Here is a 24,603-nt window from a genome sequence, read left to right on the forward strand (position 1 = left end):
CCGAACAGGAAACCGTCCCACCCTGTCCTTTTTAACACCAGCTGGCCTTGATTGATGAAATATGTGAGTCCACCAGTACCAAGGGAAGCAGGCTTGTGCAAAATGTCATTTTTAATTTCCATCAGCTGCTCTTATTTGGAACAAGAAAAGGAAAATACGTCCACAAGCATCTGACAGTTTCCCTTGTTTTTCCCTGTGATCTGATTCAACATCCCACTCAGCACTGGATTAATTAGCTGTTGCTTCACCGGCTATAAATAGCTCTGAACATCCTGTCTCGTTGCATAATTTCCCTTCTGCTGCGTTCTCAGTAGGGCCCCGTGCAAGGTCTGGCAGGGTCTGGACCCCGGACACTCAAGCTCCCCGTTTGTCAAAGCTAGCCAGGAATGTGGGAAGTCCGGTCTGAGGGGAGGGTACGTGTCCAGGGCAGCTGTAACCCGTCCAGTGTAGTCCGTGACCACAACCATTCATGATTACAACCATAAAATCGTTATGTCATTGTTGGAAAAAGGCGAGGTTCAAATCCCTGCTCAAGGAAAGCATTGAGGTCAGCCTGTTACTGATTCAGTTACATGCTCCTGTGCCTGAAGCCATGACTTTGAATGCAAACAGTTTAAATCAGTTATACTTTCAGGTGCAATATGGATCTATTCAAGAAAAGTCTTGCTTTGAAAATAAATGACACCTATAGGATTGATTTTCTACATGTTGAAAAAGGACACTCCTAACCTGGTCAAGCTGGTCTTTAGTTGGTCTATCTGTTCTTCTAGCATGAAAACATTTGTGTTCTGCTAATTTAGCTAATTAGCCAGCTGATCTCTTAGCCTGACTAGCTGAAAGGAAAACAGTCCTCTAAAATAGTGGTCTTCAACATTTTTTTGCTCCAAGGAATTTCTTCTTATTAAACTTTCAAAAGTAATTCAGTCAAAGAGCAGTGAGAGATTGTCACTCTTTTGTTGCTTGATTAACATGAATGACAGACCGCAGGAATATTAGACTGCTGTAACTTTAAGAGCTGCCAGGATCCAAAATACTGTTACACATGTGTTTTCTTTCTCAGCTGTTTGCTTTCACTTAAGACCTAAATTACTGTGTTTATGAGGATACTTGCAAAGACAGGCATTTTGACACATACAAGTGCGTCTATTTTGTTCAAGGCCTATTAAGCAGAAAAAATAACTCTGTTTAATACACCCGCTCTACATATAAGCACTGTCTTCACGCGTGCGCGCCTCTCAGTTCTCTTTTCCTGCTGATAGTTGATAACCTCTGCTCTAAAGCTATCAACATACACCAGCTTGACCAATGAAAACCAGCCTAAGGTGCCAGCTAAGACTTTAAACCACCATAGACTGGTTTACTGTTAAACACGCCAAGAACATCATCATGTGATTGGAAGTGTTGATGGACTGGTATTTTTATAGTGTGTTTGGTATATACTGTACTGAGCTTTTGTATGGTCAAAAAATTTTTTAGTGTCCACTGATTAATCTGAAAATTAAACTGCACCATAGCTTGATGGGAAAGTACTGATTTTAGCATGGGCTTAGCATGTTAGCATACCAGACTCAATCCAAAGATCCTATGGCTAACTCTTACTGAAGCCAGGTTGGTTGAAGCAACACAGTATTGTTGTTGTGGGTACAGCAGTACAGGTTTAGATGATTTACATAGGAAAAACCAATAAGCTCTTGCTCATATTCACACAAATATTTACTGTGTCTTACACTAATGCCCCTCTGCTCTCAGTTTTCACGGGTTTTGAAGAACAGGGCCTGGCCCACGTTCAAGCAGGCGAAGACCAAGGTTTCCCCTCTACACAGCAGTGACTTCTGCCCCACCAACTGTCACATCAACGTAATTGAGGTGTCTTATCCCAAGACTACTACTTCCCTTGGAAGTGCCTTCGGAGTCCAGCTAGACAACAGGAAGAACACTCTGGAGAAAGGAGGCCGCAATTCAGAGCAGGGTGAGTGAAGATACATTCCTAAATTTTATGTTCGAGCAGAGACTGTTCATTATAGCATGCAATGGCCAGTTTAAAAACACCTATGAAATAAATATTGGGTTTTAGTAGTTTTTTCTACTGGTTTGTGATTTCAGGCAAGCTGAACCCCATGGTTTACGTCCAGCATAGTATCACCAGCATGGCCGCCCCATCAGGACACAGTCTGAGCAGGGCAGAAGGTCACGGTCTGCGCTTCCTGCTCCGAGAAGACGACCTGCTCATTTTGGACGCCTACCACAAACTTCTGACCAAACTCACCACTGTCGTCAAAGAGATGGAGTGCTATGCCACCCAGATTCATGAGTATGACATTTTTATTTGGTAATATCTTTGTTTGGTCATGTGAACATGTTCAAAACATGAATATATAGCTTGCCTTTTCAGCCTAGTACAACATCTGTCTTAAAATTCAATACTTAAATTGACGAAAAGTCAGGTTTTTAAGTGAAACAGAGTCGTGACTGAACTGTATTACTGCCCTTTGCTTCCAGAGAACTCTGTAACTCATCACAAAGAGAGCTTGATCATTAGAAATGCATTATCTTTCATCGGAGGAGATCGTTCATTCTCTTTATTCTTTTGTTGGTGGCTTACCCTCTAAATAAACTGGCCTACCTGGTTATCATGCTTTTAAAGTTACAGAGAGGTTGGAAAGAAATCAGAAAAACTACATTATTATTTAGGTGTTCAGTGCAAAACAACCATGGCTAATATTAGTGATACAGTGAATATGTAAACATACCTCGATCAAGAGGTTAGAAGGAAGATAGAAAGAGCTTTAGAATCAGAATTAGTAAGAGCTTTATTGTCAAGTCTGTTACACAAATAAGGAATTTGTCTTGATGACAAGAGCTTCCGGTGCAGAAAGTACAGACATAGTGCAGACATACATATGATTTGAGGTAATAAAAAGAAACATGACACTAATAACAAAGGGAATAGACAATAAATTAATGAAATAATAACTATATGGTAATGACAATATAGAGAAAATAGAATTAAGAATGTGCAAAAGTGCTATTTTACAGATGAAAAGTTTTGAGAACTTATGTACAAAATATAGAGAAGATAGACAGAATTATGAATGTGCAAATGTGCTATTTTACAGAGAAGTTATATTTATATTATTATTTTATCAAGTGTGCTTTAACTGAAACAAACAGAATTTGAAAGAAAAAAACATATTTGGGTAAACATTGTAAAATCTTGGGTTGACTTTAGCTAATTATATTAAACACTTGAAGGTTAACTTATTTGCAGCATTTTTACATCTCCCTTGACTGTAAATGATTTGAGACATTTAATCAGATGTTGGATTTGGAATCAAATGACGTCAGAAATCACGCAAATTGTTTCTAGATGTGACAGTTCTTATTATTGCTTAGAGTCTCTATGGGATGTTACTGTACCAGCAACCGTGTAATCTTTGTACATTTCACATGACCCAACATCTGAAATTTGCATTATGTCTCTAATTACCTTTTTTTTTCCAGCAACTAAATGTGTGTGTGTGTGTGTGTGTGACTCTTTAGTAAAAAGAGGGTGGGTTCTTCCTGTCTGAGCCGAGCTGTTGATTCATTTTCTGGAAGCACATTAACACCTTGAAGGAAATGGGACACTCTGAGGTCCCTATCCCAAAATGGAAATCTGCAAAAATAAAATAAATAAATAAATGCCACAAGAGCACTGAACTCAAGCAGTACACTGTAAATGTCACTCTCCCTGAGTAATTTGCAAAGTGGCACAAGCGACTAACAAGACTACATTATGTTCTCTTTCTTTCTCTTTCCAATTCTATTCATAGCAACTATAGTTATATAAAAAAACATCCATTATCCCATCAGCCTTTGAATATTCATCATTACATGGACATTACATGCTCAGATCCTCGGTGGACATGATGGCAATTACAGCTAGTCTTGATCTGCGGTGGGGGCGGCACCTTTCACTGCTCCTGCCATATGCTTGTCAGTGCCGATTGCTGGCTGGAGGTCTGTGAGTGTGCTTATTGACAAGGCCGTCCTTGATCTGGTGGGGAGATAATGACCTTCCTCACAGCCCTGGGCAAGAGGGAGTACTGTAATGGCTGCCTGGAGGCGGTTGTCAGACAGCCATTCCTATCATGCAGCAATAATGGGGCAAAGAGCAGCCGAGTAGCTCATCGGAGCCGCTTCCGGAAGCCTCTGACTCTGCTGTGGATTAAGAAGTGCATTGATCTCTACAGTTGTTGAGGTTGAAGAAAAGGCTAAGAAAAGCAAAAGTATGAGGAGATCTGAAGTGGGTGGTTCAGAAAGACTTGCCTGGTGTTTGTTGTTACTGTATAACTGCCTTAAAGGGACACTTCAGCCAGACGTGAAAATTCTGTTTTTTTTTTTTTTATCAGCTTCTTGTCATTCCAAACCTGTATGACTTTATATTCCTGCTATATGTGAAACAAAAAAATATATATTTTGAAGTCTTATGAACTTCATATGTTAATAAAATGTTGTTTTGGACCCCACTCACTTTCATTATATAGACAAAACGAAATATCTACTTTTGTGGCCCACGGAAGAAAGAAATTCATACATGTTTAGAATAAAATGAGGGTGAGTAAAATAAAGATGACTTAAAATAATTTAAAACAAGACAAAACAGGCAAAACAACAGGAGCCAAGAATGCTGCACTGGTCTCTTCTTGTAATCAACAGTGCTCTTTGGATATTTGGAGGTAAATATCAAACTGAGATGATGAAATACTCCAAGGCATTCGTGTAGTAATAATAAGACAAAACAGGCATTGAAATAAGCTGAAACAACTAAAAATCAAGATAATTCATATTTTAATTCATGAGGAAGTCAAATTTTAAATGTGATTTATGTACCTGGAAAGGTCATAAATTAATAAAATCTTCAAATGCCACATTTTCCGAGTTAAAAGCTCTAAAATATTTATTGTGAAAGAAATTAGGAGTAAAATCAAATAGAATATCCATATCCAGTAAATCAATCAACTGGAAGAGTCATGTTCTGGTTAAAAAGAGTGGAGTTGAAACCCTACAGAAAATTACGCTCCTACAATTTTGATTGCTGAAATCGAATTAACTCTAATCATAATAATGTAAGTTATTTTTACATTTACGTGTACTAGGATTTCCCATAGATTAAGTTTCCTAAAATCTATGTATCATGCTTGTTTTCTTAAAGGAATAGTTAACCCAAAAATAAACATTTTGTCATCATTCACTCACCCTCATGTCATTTCAAACCTTTATGAGTTTCTTTCTTATGTTGAACACAAAAGAAGATATTTTGAAGAATTTTAAAGAACCGAACAATTGTTGGTCCCCATTGACTTCTATAGTAGGGAAAGAAATACTATGGAAGTCAATGAGGACTAACAACTGTTTGATTACCAGCATTCTTCAAAATATCTTCTTCTGTGTTCAACATAAGAAAGAAACTCATAGTGGTTTGGAATGACATGAGGGTGAGGAAATGACGACAGAATTTTCATTTTGGGGTGAACTATCCCTTTATTAACAGATGCTCCTGTAGCGTTATTAAATTAATCACAATGGGTTGCAAATACGTTTTTAAGTAGTGTTCACATAAGCAGCTCTTCTCCGGACAGCTTTACTTTGCTCAGAAGAATCAAAGAAGGTTTTATCCACATAGATCACATACCATAAAACCCATATTAAATTATGTTCCTTTGGCTTTGGCTTCTATACTGTCCTGTTAGTTAAATGCAGATGTTTCATATCTGTCTTCTCAGCTGTTTCAGATAGTGATCTCTTTTGTATTTGCAAGTGTGACTTGACCAGAAGTCACATTCTGATTATAGTTGAAAGTGCAGAGTCAGCTGCACGACATTAGCTGAATGTAAAGTGCCTCAGATGTCACATGAAAGCACTCGTGTATAAAGGCCCATAGGCAGAGAGACCCATGGACATGAACCAAGATCTCCCCTGCAGACTCTCATCATTGTTCCCCTCCTCCACTTCTTCTCACTTTGATGCTCAGTGCCCCTCGAGGCCCCATGCTGTGCACACTTCCTTATTAAGCTCCAGCCAATAGCGGTGCTGGGTGCTCTTTTCAATGGCGACAGAGTGGCACTCTATGGTGGCGACCTGTCTGCTTTGACAGGAGGGAATATTGTTAGAAATGTTCCCAACATTGTTGGAGAACTAGAGCAGCTGGAGAGGCCTTCAGGCGATCTCTCGAGCGAGGCCTCGCTGGAAACTTTCCTCAGGTTCTCACTTGCAGAATTGGTTTGGGTTGGAAGTGATTTCGTTGAGGTTTTGTTTACTGTTAGGATGAGAATTAGAGTTATGGTGTGCGCTCGTAAGGGAACGTATTCCACAAAGTATGTTTATGTGGCCCATCTCAAAACCCGGAGGGATTTGTCTGAAACTCAAACAAGGCTTGACATGGTAGTATGTTCATGTGTGGAGAGACTGGGCCTCAAATCCAGACTGAAAATATGGCTTAAATGTCCCCATGTGTTAGAATAAGCGTCTAAATGTTCTTCGCCGTTTTCCTAACGGAGTTATAACTGTTGACACAGCTGTATATGCGTGTTTTGATGTTACCCATATTTTGAGAACCTCGAACTTCTTCGAGTTGTTGTCCAGAAGCCAAGCACAAACAGGTTGTGATTTTGTCTGGCTCTGGTCATCCTCACACATTCAACACTCTCGAAAAGTTTCAAATATTACTTGAAACCGTGCTAGACTTAAAAGATGTTAGGTTTTGGGAAGTGACAGTAGGATGAAAGGATGCACAGCATAACAAATGCAAGTTGAAAGTGTAATAGAAAAATACACAACTCAAAGGAAATAAACCATAACGCAAGGGAAATGAGCCACAGACATACTAATTCAAGCCATGGCACAATGGAAATAATCTACAAACAACAGGAATAAGACAAAAAAATAACACAACAAATTTAACAAAACCTAAATAATAGACCATTTTTTTTTTAGATACAAAATAGTTAGACATTGTTTTATGTGACATAGTTGAGGAAAACACCTTGGACAGATGGCCATTTTATTTAAATATACTACATTATTTATTATTATTTAAAAAAATTATTCCATACTTATTGTATTTTCAACTGCTAGTATTTATTGTGTTATCCACCCCTGGTTCACTGTGAAAGAGCGGTAGAGTGATCTGTTTATGGACATGAACATGTATTTCTGGAGGTGTAGATTCTGACTGTTTTATTGCACAGAGATTGCAGTGTGATTAAAGTGTGATTAATCTTTCTCTGGTTCTCCTTGTCTCTCTCTTTCTGTATTTCCCACAGTTTGCTCTCCTCTATCACATATCCCACAGGGTCTGAAGGGAAGCCCACTGAGAGCTACATTTCAGCTGAGAGTGAGAGCGAGAAAAGTGAACGCAATGGGAAGAAAGTGTGTTTTAATGTGACCGGAGATGAGCAGGAGGACTCAGGTCACGACACCATCAGCAACAGGGACTCCTATAGGTAATGTGTCTTACAGTAGCTACTAAGAACTTTTACAGTTAGATGTAGTGTCTTCTCTAAAACATCATGTCTGCCAGATTTCACACAACACTGTATTCTAAAAGCAGTTCATAACACAAAACAAGTATGTATTATATAAACAGACATCAACATAAACGGTCTGCTTCAGCAGTCAGCTTCCTCTGTCATGACAAAAGTTTAATAAAAATTGTAGTTAAATGTATATTATATATTTATATTATTTAGTTTTTTCTTTCATTTTTTTATTTTATGTTATTTATTTATGTTTTGCTTTGCTTTGCTTTTGATTTGTTTTTGTGTTGCTTTGCTTTGCTTTGTTTTGTTTTGTTTTGATTTGTTTTTGTGTTGCTTTGCTTTGCTTTTTGTTTAGTTTTGATTTGTTTTTTGTGTTGTTTTGTTTTGGTTTGCTTTGCTTTACTTTGATTTGTTTTTGTTTTGTTTTGCTTTGTTTTGTTTCTGGCTTTCTTTGCACCAGAGCTCACAAAGGAGTAAATTCAGAATAATTAATTAATTAATTTTTTTATCTTATATTTTTATTTTGATGAAGAATTTGCTGTGATCTTAACAGATTTCTTCAGCACCATTGTGATCCTGTCATGTATTAGTATTCATATTATTTGTTTATAACTCTTCTCGTTCACCTGATTTCTTCCAGTGATTGTAACAGCAACAGGAACTCCATAGCGTCGTTCACCAGCATCTGCAGCAGTCACTGCAGCTCTTACTTGCACAGCGACGAGATGGACTCAGGTAATGTAACCAGACATCATCCTGCACACGTCTGACACCACAACACCATTGTTAGTTCACCTCCCTGATAAATCCTCCATGACTGTAATCAAATTTGACAAGTGCTTGGATATGCCTTTCAGATTGATTCTTATCTCATTGCACTGCACATCAAGCACACATTTTCCACTTAGTCAAACAGAACCCGCCAAAATACAGAGTCTGCCAAACTGATGGCCATTTAATGCTAACTACTGAACAGATGGAGAAAGAGAAGGACAGGAAAGACCGAGAGAATTGTTTGCATTGTTTTGGCAGTACCTCACTAATGAAACAAATGTATTGAGGGCTCAGTGTTGAATGATGGTATCCTCTAATGATTACCACTTCACCCTCTCCACACACACACACACAAACAAACACACACACACACACACACACACACACACACACACACACACACACATCAATCACACACACACACACACACACACACACACATCAATCACACACACACACACACATCAATCACACACAGGTGACGAGTTGCCAACCAGTGTATGGATATCTCATGACAAGCAGAAGAAGCTACACGGCTTCCTGGAGCATCTGTTCAGTCAGGTGTGTATTTGCTGTCAGGATCAACAAATGTTTTATATCCACATGCATGTAAACTACTTTTTGTTTCAGTATTTTGGTACATAACAAATAGAATGGACCATTTCAGTCACGATATATTAAATGTCTTATCCATATTTGTGTATATAAATATAAATAATAATAATAATGGTAACACTTTACTTAAAGCCTTTATGTATAATGCATTATAACAGAAGTTTTAATGCATTAATTATGCCTTTTAATGCACATTATAATGCATTGTACAATCTCATGAATAATTGTAACCATAGTTAATACATTATAACACTTATCAATGTATTGTTACACTGCATTTTAAATTTGGTTTTAATTATTTATGACAAGATGTAATGTAGTACAACGCACATTATGAATAATTATAATCCATTATACCCTTTAATAACCCTTTTTAACGCATTATACATAAAAGCTTTAGGTAAAGGGTTACCAATAATGGTGTTAATAATAATAATAATAATTATATGTACTAATATACTTATTTCTACAAATAATTTTCAAGTTAGTATGAATTAACATTAGTTGATCTATTGATTAATTTATATATTTACATTAATTTATACATTACCTTGCAATAAAATTTTGTTCATTGTTAATTTTTCATAGTTCCTTAATAATTGATAATAAATAATAAAGATTTGTTAAAGTTCATGAATTAATCTTGTAAAGTGTTTTTTTTTTTTTTAAAGCTCCATTCTTAAATGGTCTGGCAGTGAGACGTGATTGAAGTGCAAGTTTTATATTTAATCCATCAAAACAGTGTCATAAAAATGCCAAAAGAAAAATTATAAAAACATTGTTTAAAATAGTTTAACATGTATAACAAGTCACTTAATGTCATGTCAATTATGGTAATATTGAATAATTATTTTAATAATATTCAATGTTTTAATTAACAAGTAATTCAACTATTAAATATATTATACCTATTAAAATTAAACTATAAAATATAAATATAAAATATGAACAAATAAGTCCTTTGCTATTAAAATATTTTAGATAAAAAATAGCAGTTTTATTAAATAATGCACAAGTGGTTTAGCTTCTGTTTTATTCCATCTGCTCTCAAGAAGACTTATCTTCACCTTTGGCTTCTTTGACACCTAAAAACAGACTGAAGTCCCTCACATAATGCACCATGGCCATGGTCATTTTCCCCCAGAGATCAATCCGTTTTGTCTCCGCACTTTTTAACGAGGATGTCTCAATCACTAATGAAATGGAGAATGTGCAGCTCGGCTGCTGTTTGGTTTATAGCATGCAGGTTTCCAGGAGCACAACACTCCCAGTTCACATGCAGCACAAATGTTTTCCGGCTGATGGGGTGGGAGTTAAAGGGGCTTTTGTTTGTGCAGACTGCCTCCTTGGACACTTTAGGTTTACAAGCACCAAAGGGATTGAGTTTTGAAACACATAAATACTCTTGAGTTTATCCACATTTGATTAGTCGGCTAATTAAAGACTAATTTCCTGTGATGTCTTGGTGCTGATCTCATTTTCAGGTGGAGTCCATCACCAGTTTGTTGAAAGGGGCAACTGTGACTCGAGCCTTTGAACAGACCAAGTGTTTCACTCCGGGACGGGGACTTCAAGGTATTGAGAAATTCTCATGTTAATGAAATAAATTGTGTTGGCACAGGCTTATTTATACAGACAACATTCATTAAAGTGACTTTCATGGCTCAGTGCATTTTTGTTATGGGTTGCATAACTTAAGTTGGATTTAAATTGTGTGCTGAAACTCAGAAACTATAAATGTTTATGAGATTATGATCTCCAGGGATCTCCGACAATGGATTTTTTCGAACTTTTTCTGGCACAGCCCCTCTGAAATGTCTCAGTCAGAGAGAAGAAAGAGGGTGAAAAGGAGTGACATAATTCTGGGCATGTATTTCATGTGTAAAGGGTTGTTGGCAAAAGGAAGTGTGGCTAAAGGTGGGGGTTTCCTCTGAGCAGTGTGTAGGTTTCTGTGATTGACTGCTCCAACCTCAGATTTGTCCTTTACTACAAATCATCTTAATCAAATCTGTACAATTCATTTTATCTGGGACAGATAAAGAGCACCAGACTACTATAGAGATAGTCTAGGGCGCTTCCTCTATCTGATCTGAGGACACTGGGACATTGGACTCGTAGAGATTGTCTGGGTGACTTCCTCTGTCTCATTCTAGATTTTGTGACGGTTTTGCACCCTTGAAAAGGACACTACTCGTAGAGTAGTGTGAAACAGTACATTTGAAAAGACACCTTTAATTGCTCTCATACATCAAAGCTTATCAGAAAGAAATATCTCTTATATAAAATTTATTTTATTTTTTACTTTATTTAAATTTTTTTCATAGTGACCCTGGAGCACAAAACCAGTTATAAGTCACATGGGTATATTTGTAGCAATAGCCAACAATACATTATATGGGTCAAAATAAAAAATTTTTTTTTTATCATATATATTTTTATTGTAGATTTTGTTGTTTTATTTGTTTATTTCATATTTAATTTTGTATTTTATTGCATATTTTATTTTATTACATATTGCATTTTATTGTTTATTTCCTTTTATTTAATTGTTTTTCATATTTTTAAAAAGTCATTAAAATTTATTATTCTGCTTGTGAATCAAATTGACTGACATTTTTAAAAAATGTTGTTGTTGTTTAATTTAATAGTTTATGTTTTAAAATATATTTTGGCACTTTTAACACAAGCAGGGATAGATAAATAAATAAATAATAACTAAATAAATAAATGAGACTAACATACATAGACAATTGTTTTTATGTAGGTAATACAGAGAACTTTTGAATCTGCAAATATCGAAATATTTGCAATATGTAAATTTTTGAAACCTTGATGTTTAAATGTAAATATGTGGATACAAATATACTGTACTTTAATAATAATAATAATAGTAATAATAATAGAAAGTGTAAATATGTAAATATTATGTTAGTAAACTAATATTAAATAAACAATATATTATTATTGTTACTCTTACTCTGTGTCTGGTAGATTCCTTGAAAATGTTTTACATCACTACAGAGAGCTCAAAGGAAATTATTAAATAATCATCGTATTTTTACAACACTTAACCCTACCGATCCCACTCCACAGGGTCTTGTGTGCTGCGTAAATGTGTATTCTTCAGTTTGGTGTGGATGTCTGTATGATCCTGCACGTTTGAGTCCAATGATCCTGTGATTGTTTTGGACAGAGTTTCATCAGGACATGGAGCCGAAGCTCAACTGCACCAAGAAACTGCGGCTTCACGTCAAGCAGGATCCATGGAACCTGCCCAGCAGCGTTCAGGCTCTCACACACACCATCGCCAAGTTTGTGGAAGGTCAGTGGTTTCAAAACAGACACACACCACATACGTGCGATCCTTGCCAAAAACAACCACTCCAGCAGCTCTCGATAGGGCTGGATGCTGCCATTATTCAAGCACACACTGCTAAATGTGAGTTTATGGAGGGCAGAGAGTGAGTATTTGGCATTAACTCCCTCAGGTCAGTTGTCAGCAAGGGCTGAGAAAGCATTCTCCTGCATTTTAACTTCCTTACGCTGCTGTATGTGTGTGTGTGTGTGTATGTAAATGTAAATGCCAAACCTGATGAATTGGCAGCAAAAACAAATGAACAAAAAGCAGAACATTATAGTCCAGTCTGATGTGTTTACAAGACAATAACACAAGAAAATTAAATATTCCATTTATTAAGAATAATAATTGAAATTTTTACCAGCATTGGGTAAAACGGCTATTTTATTTTATTTTATTTTATTTTACTGCATTGCATTGCAGAGCATATTAAGATTTATAATATTCAGCATCATATTCACTATACAGTTGTGCCACTTCTGTCTGTAGAATTTCAGTGCAAAAATCTGCATCTTATTCACTTCACTATATACTGCAGGAAAGGAAATATTTAGTTTATTAATAATAATATTCAGAATTTTTTGTAGCCTTGGACAAAACTGCATTATTTTATTATTTTATTTTATTTTATAACAAAGGATTTTAAGATTTATCATATTCAGCTTCATATTAACTATGTAGTTGCACCACTTCTGTCTGTAGTATTTCAGTGCAAAAACCTGCATCTTATTAACTTGACTATATAGTGCAGAAAAGAAAATATTTAGTTTATTAATAATCATAATCTGAATTTTTTTTCAGGTTAGAAACTGAGATTTTCAGATTTTTTTTAACAATTTTTGATGATCTTATTTCATGAATGACATTGCTTTTTATATTCCCTCAGAGGTGAAAACGCGCCTATTGTTGGTCCTGCTGCAATACACAGGTGAGTGTCGATTAAAGCAAATTCACTTACGCATATTATTCAAATACTATAAATATACATGACAAATAAAGAACACATCATTTACGATCTTTTCACCACACTTATTCAGACTCGTTCATTATGCGGTATAATCTGTCACACCAAACAGTAGGCAGTCTTTTGAGGTCACCCTGAATAAATTACACTCAGTTGAGAATTCCTCCACTCAGCATTTCTCTCACACCTGCAACAGCGGCCCAGCATCCTTCGAGAAAAATTACCCACATGAGCAGAGCCCTCAGAGATTCTGTAATCCCCTTAAGGAACTATAATTTAATAAAAAGACACCGTTTCTCAAGGTTATGACTAGAAAATGCAGCTAAATTAAATACATTTGGCCGAGGAAAAAGAGTTGTGTTTTGTTGTCTAATGTGTTGTTTAATGTGAGTATGTATGTGTCTTTAGATCATTTGATGGTTCTGATTTTAGTCTTTAAACACTAGAAATAATGTGGAGACTGAAGGAGTTTTATTAAGAGGGCATACTATTGTCCATAGTTCACCTATCATTTACTCTTCCTCATGTCATTCAAAACAGCAAACCAAGCAAATGGATTAGTTTTGCCCCTATTATGCTAATTTAACTCTCTTCTCTCCCTCAGACTCAGAGATTCAGTTAAGGAGAGATATGGTGTTCAGTCAGAGTCTGGTGGCGGCGGTTTGTTCCTTCTCAGAGCAGTTGTTGGCTGTGCTAAATCAAGCTCTCAGTGCTGAGAGTGAAAGTCAGGAAGCCAGTCGCCGCTGGCTGGAGCAGATCTCCTCCGCTGGTCTTCTGTTGCATTTCCAATCCCTGCTCTCCCCCAACTTGGTGAGTACCTGCCACGGTCAGTGGGCTTGAAATAAGCCTTTCCAGCCTTTCTAGTCTGACATCCTCCTTTGGGTCGGATATATTTAGACCAAGGGTCATGTATAGCACTCGAATGTTTGTCAAAATCCTGCTCGATGTAGCCAGCATCCCACAGCTTAGTAGGATTTATCACATCCTTCTTAGTTACAACATAATGGTGTTCTGTGTCTGTGATGTGTAGCCTGTAAAGATGTAGTTGTTAAAGCAATAAGCCATGAGAGGTGTTATAGGTATTTTGTCAGGCTAAAGGGTGTTGTTAGGCATGACACGAAGCGTAGCATGTGAATAAAAATAAAATTAAATATTAAACATTAATTATAGCTAAACTATAGAATGTTGGCCAATAATACATAAGACATAATCAATAAATAATAGTGTAAGAAAATTAATAAAAATGTATTAATAAGAAGAATTAGGAATTCAGAGTTAAATCAATTGTTTTACATTTTGTTTTTTTGTGTGTGTTTTATTTTAAAGCTTTGTTTTTTTATTTATTTTTTTTTGTTTTATTGTTTGCTTTTTGTTTTGTTTTAAAACTGTTTTTGGTTTATTGTTTGTTTTTGTTTAGTTTTAAAACTGTTTTTTTGTTTTATTATTAGCTTTTTATCTTGTTTTAAAACAGTTTTTTGTTTTATCGTTTGCTTTTTGTTTTAGAACAGTTTTTACGTTTTGTTTGCTTTGTTTTAAGAGAATTTTTAAATATCTGCTTTTTATTTTGCATTTATAAAAACATTTTATTTTATTCTTGTTTTTAACAGAATGATGCATCATGGTTGTGGTGATGATTTCTTATAATAGCTGTAGGGATGTAACGATTACCGGTTTGACGATAAATCATGATAAAATTCCCCGCGGTTAGTATTACCGTTTCATATTTTAATTATCATTAAAACCGTATTCGATTACCGTGATTTAAACAACTCGCGATAAATAAATACTGTCCAGCATAAAGCAGAGTGTAACAGTGTCACGAGCGCACGGCAGCAGAGTAGTTTCATTCTGAGAGAAAATAGGGCGGAAAAGCTGGGAGGTTTTAAAAGAGTGCTAAGGGAATTATACAAATTAATATATCAATGAATTAATCATATGAATGTACCTCTGAAGGATCTGACTGTCTTCAGAAACAATTCGATGGCATTTTGTTTTCATCTTAGCTCCATGTAATACCTAAAGGAAGTGTTCGCGGAGTTCACAGGAATCAGCTGTAATTCAGCTTTTCCGTATAAAGCGCCACCTGCTGCCAGAGAGTGGATTTACAGACACTTATTTACATTCAGCCTGTGTGCAGTTTCTGTCTGGCCAAAAAATTGACCAAATTTGCATGACCTGCTGTAAATTTTAACCGGTTGATGAAAAACAAACTTATGTACATTTAAACAATTCAGATATGCTATATAGGATTATTTATGGAGCAGATAAAATACATATAATCATTTATTAATTATCATTTTAATTTAACCCTTTTCTTTAAAGGCTGAAATGTGTGGTCTACCTTTATGTTAAACTTTTTCAAAGCTTTATTTGAACATTTACATTATTTATTTGAACATGCTATTAAACTGGTGTCAGTCAAATTGTCATTTAAAATCCAGACCTCATTGGTAATGTTATTGTTTTAGTGATTATGCAAACAAAAAGTCATTTTATTTGCTGTTTGTTGATTTTTAAGTATGAAACTTGGTGAAGTGATTTATGTTTCGGTACTTTTTGAACATCTCCAGCACATTTTAACAATACCGTGATAATACTGATAACCGTGATAATTTTGGTCACTATAATCGTGATTAGAAATTTTCATACCGTTACATCCCTAAATAGCTGTGAGGCTTAGTACAGAGAATAGCTGCCTAAAAATCTGACCTAAAGTCCATTAATCTGTGCCTTTAATGAGCAAGATAACTCTTCATTTAACAGAAAACAGTGTGAAGAGACCAACAGCATCCCTGAGCTACTTTCTTACTTTGTTTGTCCTCCTCCCTGCAGATTACATCTGCTTTTTTGTTTACCGCAACCGGCAGCAAGGTCAGATCCGGTCTGCGGATTGCGACTCAGTGGAGTTTTCTGTCTTATTGAATTGATGACTGTAGCCATGTGTGTTTTCCCACACACCAGGAATTTACACAATCTGCAGGCATCCCGACAGAGCGAAGGATAATGCAGGATTATCATGTCTTGTAAAGTGTTTCTCTCTCTGGCTTCAGTTTGAGATCAGACTTCACCTGGTCGTGATTGAGGCAGGAGGATTTCTTTATTTGCATGCCTGGGGTTGTTCTTTATGTGAAAGATTTATTTGCACCCCAAGTCACTTTATGACACAGGCAATATGCGAATGTTTCTCAGCCAAAGGATATAAGAGACTATTATTACTCTCGCTGTTCATATTTAAAGGAATAGTTCACCCCAAAAATGAAAATTTGCTGAAAATGTACTCCTCCTCAGGCCATCCAAGATGAGGAAGAGTTTGTTTCTTCATTGGAACATTTTGGAGAAATTTAGCATTACATCACTTGCTCACCAATGGATCCTCTGCAGTGAGAGGTTACCGTCAGTATGAGAGTCCAAACAGATGATAAAAACATCACAATAATCCAGAAGTAATCCATACAACTCCACAAGTCCATCAATTCACATCTTGTGAAGCAAAAAGATGCATGTTTGTAGAAGAAATTTTTAACTTCAAACCATTGCTTCCGGCCTTCTTCTATCCATACTGTACTATTGCTTTCTCAACTGAAAAATGTTGGTCATCTGAATCAGGAGAGAAATATGCACAAATCAAGCACCGTTTACAAGCAAAAACAATCCAAAGCAGTTCCAAACAGATATATCTGTGGATGGGGAATGGACTTTTCCACTGGAGAATTATGGATTTATTATGCCTTTATTTTGGATTATGGACTAGAAGTGATGGTTTAAAGTTAAATTCCTTAGTGATGCATTTGTTTCTCAGAAACACAGCTTTTTACTTCATAAGACATTAATTGATGGACCAGAGTCGTGTGGATTATTGTGATGTTTTTTTCAGCTGTTTGAACTCTGATTCTGACGGCACCCATTCACACAACAGGATCTATTGGTGAGCATTCTCAAATTTTTTTCATTTAGAGAATATAAAGAGATAATGGATGCTTTGATGAAGTAAGTCATGTTTAAATCCAGTATGTAGTCAGAGCAAAGCAGTCAGGCTGAGTTGGTGTAGAAACGAAACCCACATGTAATATGAAGATTCCCAGCGTTTGAGACTTTAGTCTTATCTCCACAGAACTGGCGCTCTTCCCCCTCCACCCCCGAACACACTCAGGGGAGGGAGAGCAGGCGGCAGCGAGCAACCCGAAGGTAATTTCTTGACATGATAACGCTTGGCAGCTTTGTAGGCCCCCAGATGAAAGGATTGTGGCATCTGGCACATGGGGATGTTGAGAGAGTCAGCCCACGTATCAGGCAGAGGTGTCGTTTTCAGATGTGTGAGGAGTGGTCCCACGATTCTCACACCAGACTTGTTCAGATTTGTATGTGGATGGTCTCATCCACAGCCACAGGCGTACTGTGTGTACGCAGGCAGAAGATGAACTAAAATTAATAGAGTGGAGGATGAAGAAAATATGAATTTTCTGTTTCTTCTTCTTTCTCAGTGTGTTTGCAACAGGAAGTCATCATTGTAATTTGTATCTATACCTAACCACACCACAAACCCCCAGTCATTTTGTTTTTTTATATATTTCACTCATACTATCAGACCTTCAACACAGTTTTTCATTAAACATGTAGTTTATTAATGCTTTTGTACTTTTTTACAGTATGTTATTTTTTTTTCTGTAGACGGATGAGCAGGCAATGCTAGAAGACACACAAGTTGCTCTCATAGACCTGGAGAAGGTCACCTTCTATTTCCGGCAGTTTGAAGGAGAGCCTCTTGTTGCTAGTAAGTTCTCTTTGAAGAAGCACTTCCTGTTTATCAGGAAATAATTACTTTTTTAGCACAATTCTAAAACTAATTTTACTAGTAATGTTACCAGTGTCCCCAAAAGGTATTTGGACACTCAAGCCAAAAAGTATTTATGTCTTTGCATTATATAACAAAATATCGGTCATGATATAAGTGGCATTTATACTAAATTAGTATAGCATAAGCACATTTTTCTGGCAAAACATTTACCAAAAAAAAAAGAAAAGAAAAAGATTTTAAATTATTATGTTTATTTATTAAAATTATTATTTTTCAGATCTGGACACTTACTGGTTGCTTGCTATTAGTGGAACATGCTCATTTTAATGTTATCCAAAACATTTTTGTCCAAATTTTTTTTTTTACACTTTTAGATGTTTTTATATTTTTAATGTAATTTATGTAAATAACCACACACACACACACACACACAGAAAGTATTCAGACCCCCTTTACTTTTTATTTTATTTTATTATGTTGCAACCTGATTGACAATTGTTTAAATATATATTTTTTCTCATTAATCTACACTTTGTATCTTATAATGACAGTGACAACAGCATTTTAGAAATGCCTGTAAATGTATTAAAAAGAAAAAACTGAAATATCACATTTACATAAGTATTCACTCAGTATTTAGTTGAAGCACTTTTGGCAGCAATTACAGCCTCGAGCTTTGCACACCTGGATTGGGGGATTTTCTACTATTCATTGCAAATCCTCTCAAGCTCGATCAGGTTGGATGGGGACCGTCGGTGGACAGCCATTTTCAGGTATCTCCAGAGATGTTCGATAGGGTTCAAGTCAGGGCTCTGGCCGGGCCACTCTAGGACATTCACAAAGTTGTCCCTAAGCCACTCCTGTGTTGCCTTAGCTGTGTGCTTAGGGTCATTGTCATGTTGGAAGGTGAACCTTCAGCCCACTCTGAGGTCCTGAGCGCTGTGGAACAGGTTTTCATTGAGGATATCTCTGTACTTTGCTCCATTCAGCTTTCCCTCAACCCTGACCAATCTTGCAGTCCCTGCTGGTGAAAAACAGCCCCACAGCATGAGGCTGCTACCAGCATACTTTACTTTTGGGATGGTACTCTACAGGAGATGAGCAGAGCTGGTTTCCTTCAAACATGATGCTTAGAATTGAGGTTCATCAGACCAGATAATATAGTTTCTTAGAGTCTGAGGGTCCTTTAGGTGCTGTTTTGCAAATTCCAAGTGTGTTTTCATGTGTCTTCACTGAGGAGAGGATTGAGTTTGGCCACACTGCTATAAAGCCCAGATCGGTGGAGTGTTGCAGTGATATTTGTCCTTCTGTAGGTTTCTCCCATCTGCATATATGATCATGGAGCTCAACAAGAGTGACCATCAGGTTCATGGTCACCAGTCAAGGCCCTTTTCCATCAATTAAATTGTGCTTTTGGGAACCTTCAGTTCAGCAGAATTGCCTCGATACAATCCTGTCTCTGACCTCTTCAGGTAGTTCCTTTGGCCTCATGGTGTGATTTTCACTCTGATATGCATTGTCAGCTGTGAGGCCTTTTATAGAGAGGTGTGTGCCTTTCCAAATCATGTCCAATCAATTTAATTTACCAGAGGTGGACTCCAATTTACAGAGATTTCTAAAATTCTGTTTTCACTTTGTCATTATGAGGTGCGGAGTGTAGATTAATGAGAAAAAAAATAATTTAAACAATTGTAGTATCAGGCTGCAACATAACAAAATTGCAAAAAGTGAAGGGGGTCTGAATACTTTCTGAATGCACTGTATACACACACACACACACACACACACACACACACACAGTATATAGTCATTTTATATGATTAATTCAGTACAAAATAAATAATTTTTACATTATTATTCTTAATATTTAAAGTAGTTGCAGTATTTATATCCTTAACGTCAGTATCCAAAAAGTCACTTGGAACCAGTGTTTGCATTAAATATTTTATTCATAAAATCTCTGACTCCATCATGCTGATGGCTTTGTTTCTTTTTTTCCAGACATGCCCATCTCATACCAAGTTGAGGGCACACGGCAGGCTTTGAAGGTCTGTTTTTACCTGGAGGCATTCTACTTCCAGCAGTTACCCCAGAGACTAAGGCACGGTGGTAGCTTCAAAATCTACCCCGTCCTGTTCACCCAGGGTACGATGTGTTTGTATGGACACAGTTAGCCTGAAGCATGGCCAGAAATGCTGAATTATGCTCTTTTAAAGTGAAGCTACCCTTAACTTTTTAAAAATAATAATAGTAACTGATACATAGCTATTTGTCTGAAAGAAATCCAAAGCTTCACGTAATCTTTCTTTAATAGCCTTGGAGAGCATGGAGGGATATTATTACCGAGAAAATGTGTCAGTGGAAGAGTATCAGGCCCAAATCAATGCTGGATCCCTGGAGAAGGTCAAGCAGTACTACAAGAGACTCCGGTAAGTTTGCTTCACCTGTCAGTCAAACTTCAGCTATGGAACTTCACAATTTTTTTCTACACCTTCAGACCTAAGTGTAAAGCTGTCATTCCTGATGAGGTGAAGTTTGGATTTTGAGATGCAGTTATGGTTGCTCAGTTGGATCGCTTCCCTTTAAAAATAAAATGACGCAATTAATAATAATGTTAATATTTAATTACTGAAAATATAAACTGATAAATCACACACACACACACATTTATATACATACAATTTATAAATAAATGAATATAAATATAAATGAATGCAATTTAAATGTTGCATTTAAAATGTTTTTAGTTTATTATTTTATTAAACGTTATATGAATAAACTTTTAAATGTGTATTTATTTGTCAAATTTAAACAATTAGTAATTAATTTCTTAATTTATTTTTAGGTGGCATGTGCAGTTCTCTATACTGCCCTTCTTGATTACATGTGTACACTGATTTTAAAGCAGTTTTTTCTAATATCTTGATCCTTGCTGTACTTCCAGTTTCCTTGTCTTCCTCAGAATCAGACGATACTGAAAATCAGTTATTGTTATGATATGTCAAATAGAGTTAAACAAATCTCATACTCTTTGCTCATAATTATCATGCCAGTCTGTTTGAATAATATTTTTGGATGTTGAGATGAAAGTGAATTTGCCCCCAGACCTAAAGGTAAGTTCAGTTCATCAGTCTGCCAAAACTGACTATATTTCACGCCCATGACTGATATCTCAGATAAAACTATATGGCCAAAAGTATGTGGGCACCCGAACAACAGACCCATGCTTGTTGAGCACTTCTGGGAAGGCTTTCTAGAAACATTGTTGCAGAGATATATTCCCATCCAGTTAACTCCAGATATCTGTTTTTTCACTGCCTTCAGGCTCCTTCAGTTCTTTAGTTGTATGTTTAAGTCTTCCAGAGGCCTCTTGGGACATTAAAATGGCTGTTGAAACATGCAAGTTGTTTCCAAACCCTGAACATCAGCACTAATACTCAAAATATGAGTGAATTTGATATGTTTATGGAAAATATTCATCATGTAGGATCCTAATAACATGTTCTCTGAGCAGCTGATGTTTGCTTTATAGCTCACAAGGTAAGCATCTGGTGTAGATCTCATCTCTAATTGGTTACAGTGTGCTGAGGTCAGCCAAGTTTCATTGTATTACGTGTGCCATAGGGGCATAGTACTTTTGGGATTTAAATGGAAGCGAGCCTGCCAATTGTACCAGAGATCAAGTACAGTCTTGGCTTGATTTGAGGCCAGTGGAAAATGCATGAGAGGTTACTCAAGAAATATTGTCTCATTATGTGCGAACACTGTTTTGGTTTGGCTTGCCAGTATTCGTGGTGTAATGCTGACTCATTATATATACTGTGCTCTCTGGCATATTGGCATTCCGAAAAAATCCCTCTATATTCCACTAATAACAAGATCCTTCAGTGCCTTATCCTGGCCCTTGCTATCTGAGCATTGGTATTGGCATTTTAAGCTGAGCTTGATGCATTTGTATCGACTGAATTTGAAGTGTGAACATTGAATGAGGCAAAAGCCAAATCCGCTCCTTTCTTCAAAATGTCACTGTTTCAATATGGATATGACAGTATTCAGGTAGTTCTATGTGCTAGATGCTAGTCTTCATAATTCTAAAAACGAATTCTGCTGCACACATTTAAATTTTTATTTTTTTTCTTTGACAGTGCCTAGGGATGTGAAAAACAATATAATTTAAAAATAGACTAGTCAGTGGGTTGGTTGCCTCAAAGACTCAATTCTTGTGGTAAAAAACAAACAAACAAAAAAACTGAATATGGAGCACAACTCAATGGAACAGAATGTGAGGTCTTGAGAAGTTTTTAAGAGCTTGACTAGTTTTAATATATATATATATATATATATATATATATATATATATATATATATATATATATATATATATATATATATATATATATATATATATATATATATATAAAATGTATTTTTAAAATATTATATATTTTCAAATTTTTTCACATTTTCTTGGTTAGATAAACATTACTTACACGATCAGAAAAAAAACTATATTTTTTTATTTTATTTTTTACATTAACAGTGTATCAATATTCCATTTATTAAAGCCAAGTATGAATCAAATTAGGGTCTTAAGCATTTTACATTTATTCCAAAATAATACCTCAAGGTATACCTCGTGTACATTCAATACGGAATGCACACGAACACAAGAGGTGGGATTTATCGCATGAACCAATCACAGCTGATCATAACCAGTCATATCCAATCAAATCGCAATGGAGGCATTGCCTCCTCTCACGTGACTTTCCTCCATTCATTCTCAGTTACCCCCCACTGAACCCACCGCAAGCTTTCCGGGGTCTGTTAAAACTCAATGGGCTCCGGGGAGGCGAGAGTGACGCAGACTCCTGCTATAACTTTACCTGCTGGTTTTGCTGTTGGACAATGTTTCTTTAGAAAATCAAGTTTTGTCTTTAGAAAAACTATGTTTTGTAATATTGGTGTTATTTTATTTTTGCACAACGATTTTGTTTTCTCATCCAATATTTTGAGGAGGCACTGCCTTCCTTGCCTCCTCAGAGAAAACACCTCTGATATATATCTCAAATATATAAGTATATATAAATAAATATATAAATGATTAATATAATTATTTATAAAGCTGAGTCATTTGCCAGATATAGTGAAAATGGTGCATTTGCATTACAACTGCTGACAACAGTACTGATGACAGTGTGTTTCATCATTCATGTGATTTCCCAGGGTTTGTGGTTTTCGTTTGGATTTTTATGCAGGTGTTGAAAGGCCCTGCAGGTAAAGTGATTCAGCTTAGTCATAGCAAGATGGAGGCTTTTTCAGAAAGCTGTGCAGATGAGCTTGAAATGAATTGACAGGGAGCCTTCTGGTGTAATGTGGAGCAGATGTAAACTGAGAGAGCAGACAGAGAAGAATGAGAGGGGTGTGGAGGCAGAAGGAAAAATATAAGAGTAAAGAAGAGGGAAGGAGAAACTGAGACTATAGTAGAACCCAAAGGACAGATGTAGGGTTGCCAGATTTGCCAGGGTAGCCAATCTTTATTTGTCACATGACTGGTTTTGTTTAACCACTTAAGTTTGTTTGTTCCTTCACTGTTTAGAATTTATTTATTTATAATGTATTTACAAATGTCAGATCTCACAAAGTGACCCCTGCAAAGCCAAGCTATACTGTGCTTTGCACATCTTTGGCATTTGTAAATGATTGACAGTATTGATTGGCCATTTTGCATCTTCAACTGTGTCACGTTCTGAGCTCACTGACAAGTACGATTGATATTATGCTGCACAAACCTGACCAGGCCCCTCGCTAATGTTGGTAATGATTAGAATAGAAAAGAATACCAAACAAGTCAGAATGTCTGGAGTTTGGGGATAGAGGGATGTCTGTAGACTGCTTATTATGGGGACTGAAGAGCGAACTCATGGAAATTTTAATAGTACAGTCATAACATGAAGGGAACGTTAAATAACAAGATATGTTTCTTATCATTTAGACAAGCTAGACTGGAGTTTGAGTTGAGATCAGCTATAATGCCTGAAGAGAATTATCATTCCTATTTAGAAATATTAGCTATATGTTGCTTCAGCATCACCATGATGAAACGAAGGCACATTTGCATTAAACCCAGATGAAACGTATTGTATATTACTGTTCAGATGTGAAGTGCATTACATCTGACACGACTGTTGTTGCTCATCAGAGTAAAGCCAGGAGATTGACTCAGCGGTCTTACCACAAAGACCTACCATCTGTCTTTACCAAAAGACCATCTTAAGCACATGCCAGGATCTATTTGGGCTATAATTTCACTGGAGTCTGTATGTCCGTGTTTATGTATTAAAGGAGGAGATCCCCAAGTCATGTATTATCTCCAGATCTTCTTTAAGTCAACCTATCCTGACTGATTAGGTCACTACAATCATCACAAAAAAAAAAAATCTCATCTGAGAATAACAAACACATGTCAGGTCTCATGCGAATGGGTTCTTTGCATTCATGTGCCTTTCCAATTGTATTAATATAAGTATCAGTGATTGATGGTGATTTTAATGTGCTTTTTGTTTGCTGTTGTTTGTTG

General features: G+C 36.3%; 1 protein-coding gene across 1 annotated transcript in view; it reads left to right on the plus strand.

Annotated features, from left to right (window-relative positions):
* LOC306865056 (phosphatidylinositol 3,4,5-trisphosphate-dependent Rac exchanger 2 protein-like) overlaps positions 1-24,603 on the plus strand; it is a 137,721-nt gene that overhangs the window by 72,042 nt on the left and 41,076 nt on the right. Inside the window, exons 24-35 of the mRNA XM_079409408.1 lie at positions 1,750-1,969; positions 2,104-2,311; positions 7,305-7,484; positions 8,161-8,255; positions 8,773-8,855; positions 10,394-10,484; positions 12,103-12,231; positions 13,154-13,195; positions 13,836-14,041; positions 17,900-18,002; positions 20,028-20,171; positions 20,341-20,455. Of these exons, the coding sequence (XP_079265534.1) occupies positions 1,750-1,969; positions 2,104-2,311; positions 7,305-7,484; positions 8,161-8,255; positions 8,773-8,855; positions 10,394-10,484; positions 12,103-12,231; positions 13,154-13,195; positions 13,836-14,041; positions 17,900-18,002; positions 20,028-20,171; positions 20,341-20,455 (1,616 nt within the window). The remainder of the gene's footprint in view (positions 1-1,749; positions 1,970-2,103; positions 2,312-7,304; positions 7,485-8,160; positions 8,256-8,772; positions 8,856-10,393; positions 10,485-12,102; positions 12,232-13,153; positions 13,196-13,835; positions 14,042-17,899; positions 18,003-20,027; positions 20,172-20,340; positions 20,456-24,603) is intronic.

Source organism: Barbus barbus (genome assembly GCF_936440315.1).
Source record: "Barbus barbus genome assembly, chromosome: 46".
NCBI classification, from domain to species: domain Eukaryota; kingdom Metazoa; phylum Chordata; class Actinopteri; order Cypriniformes; family Cyprinidae; genus Barbus; species Barbus barbus.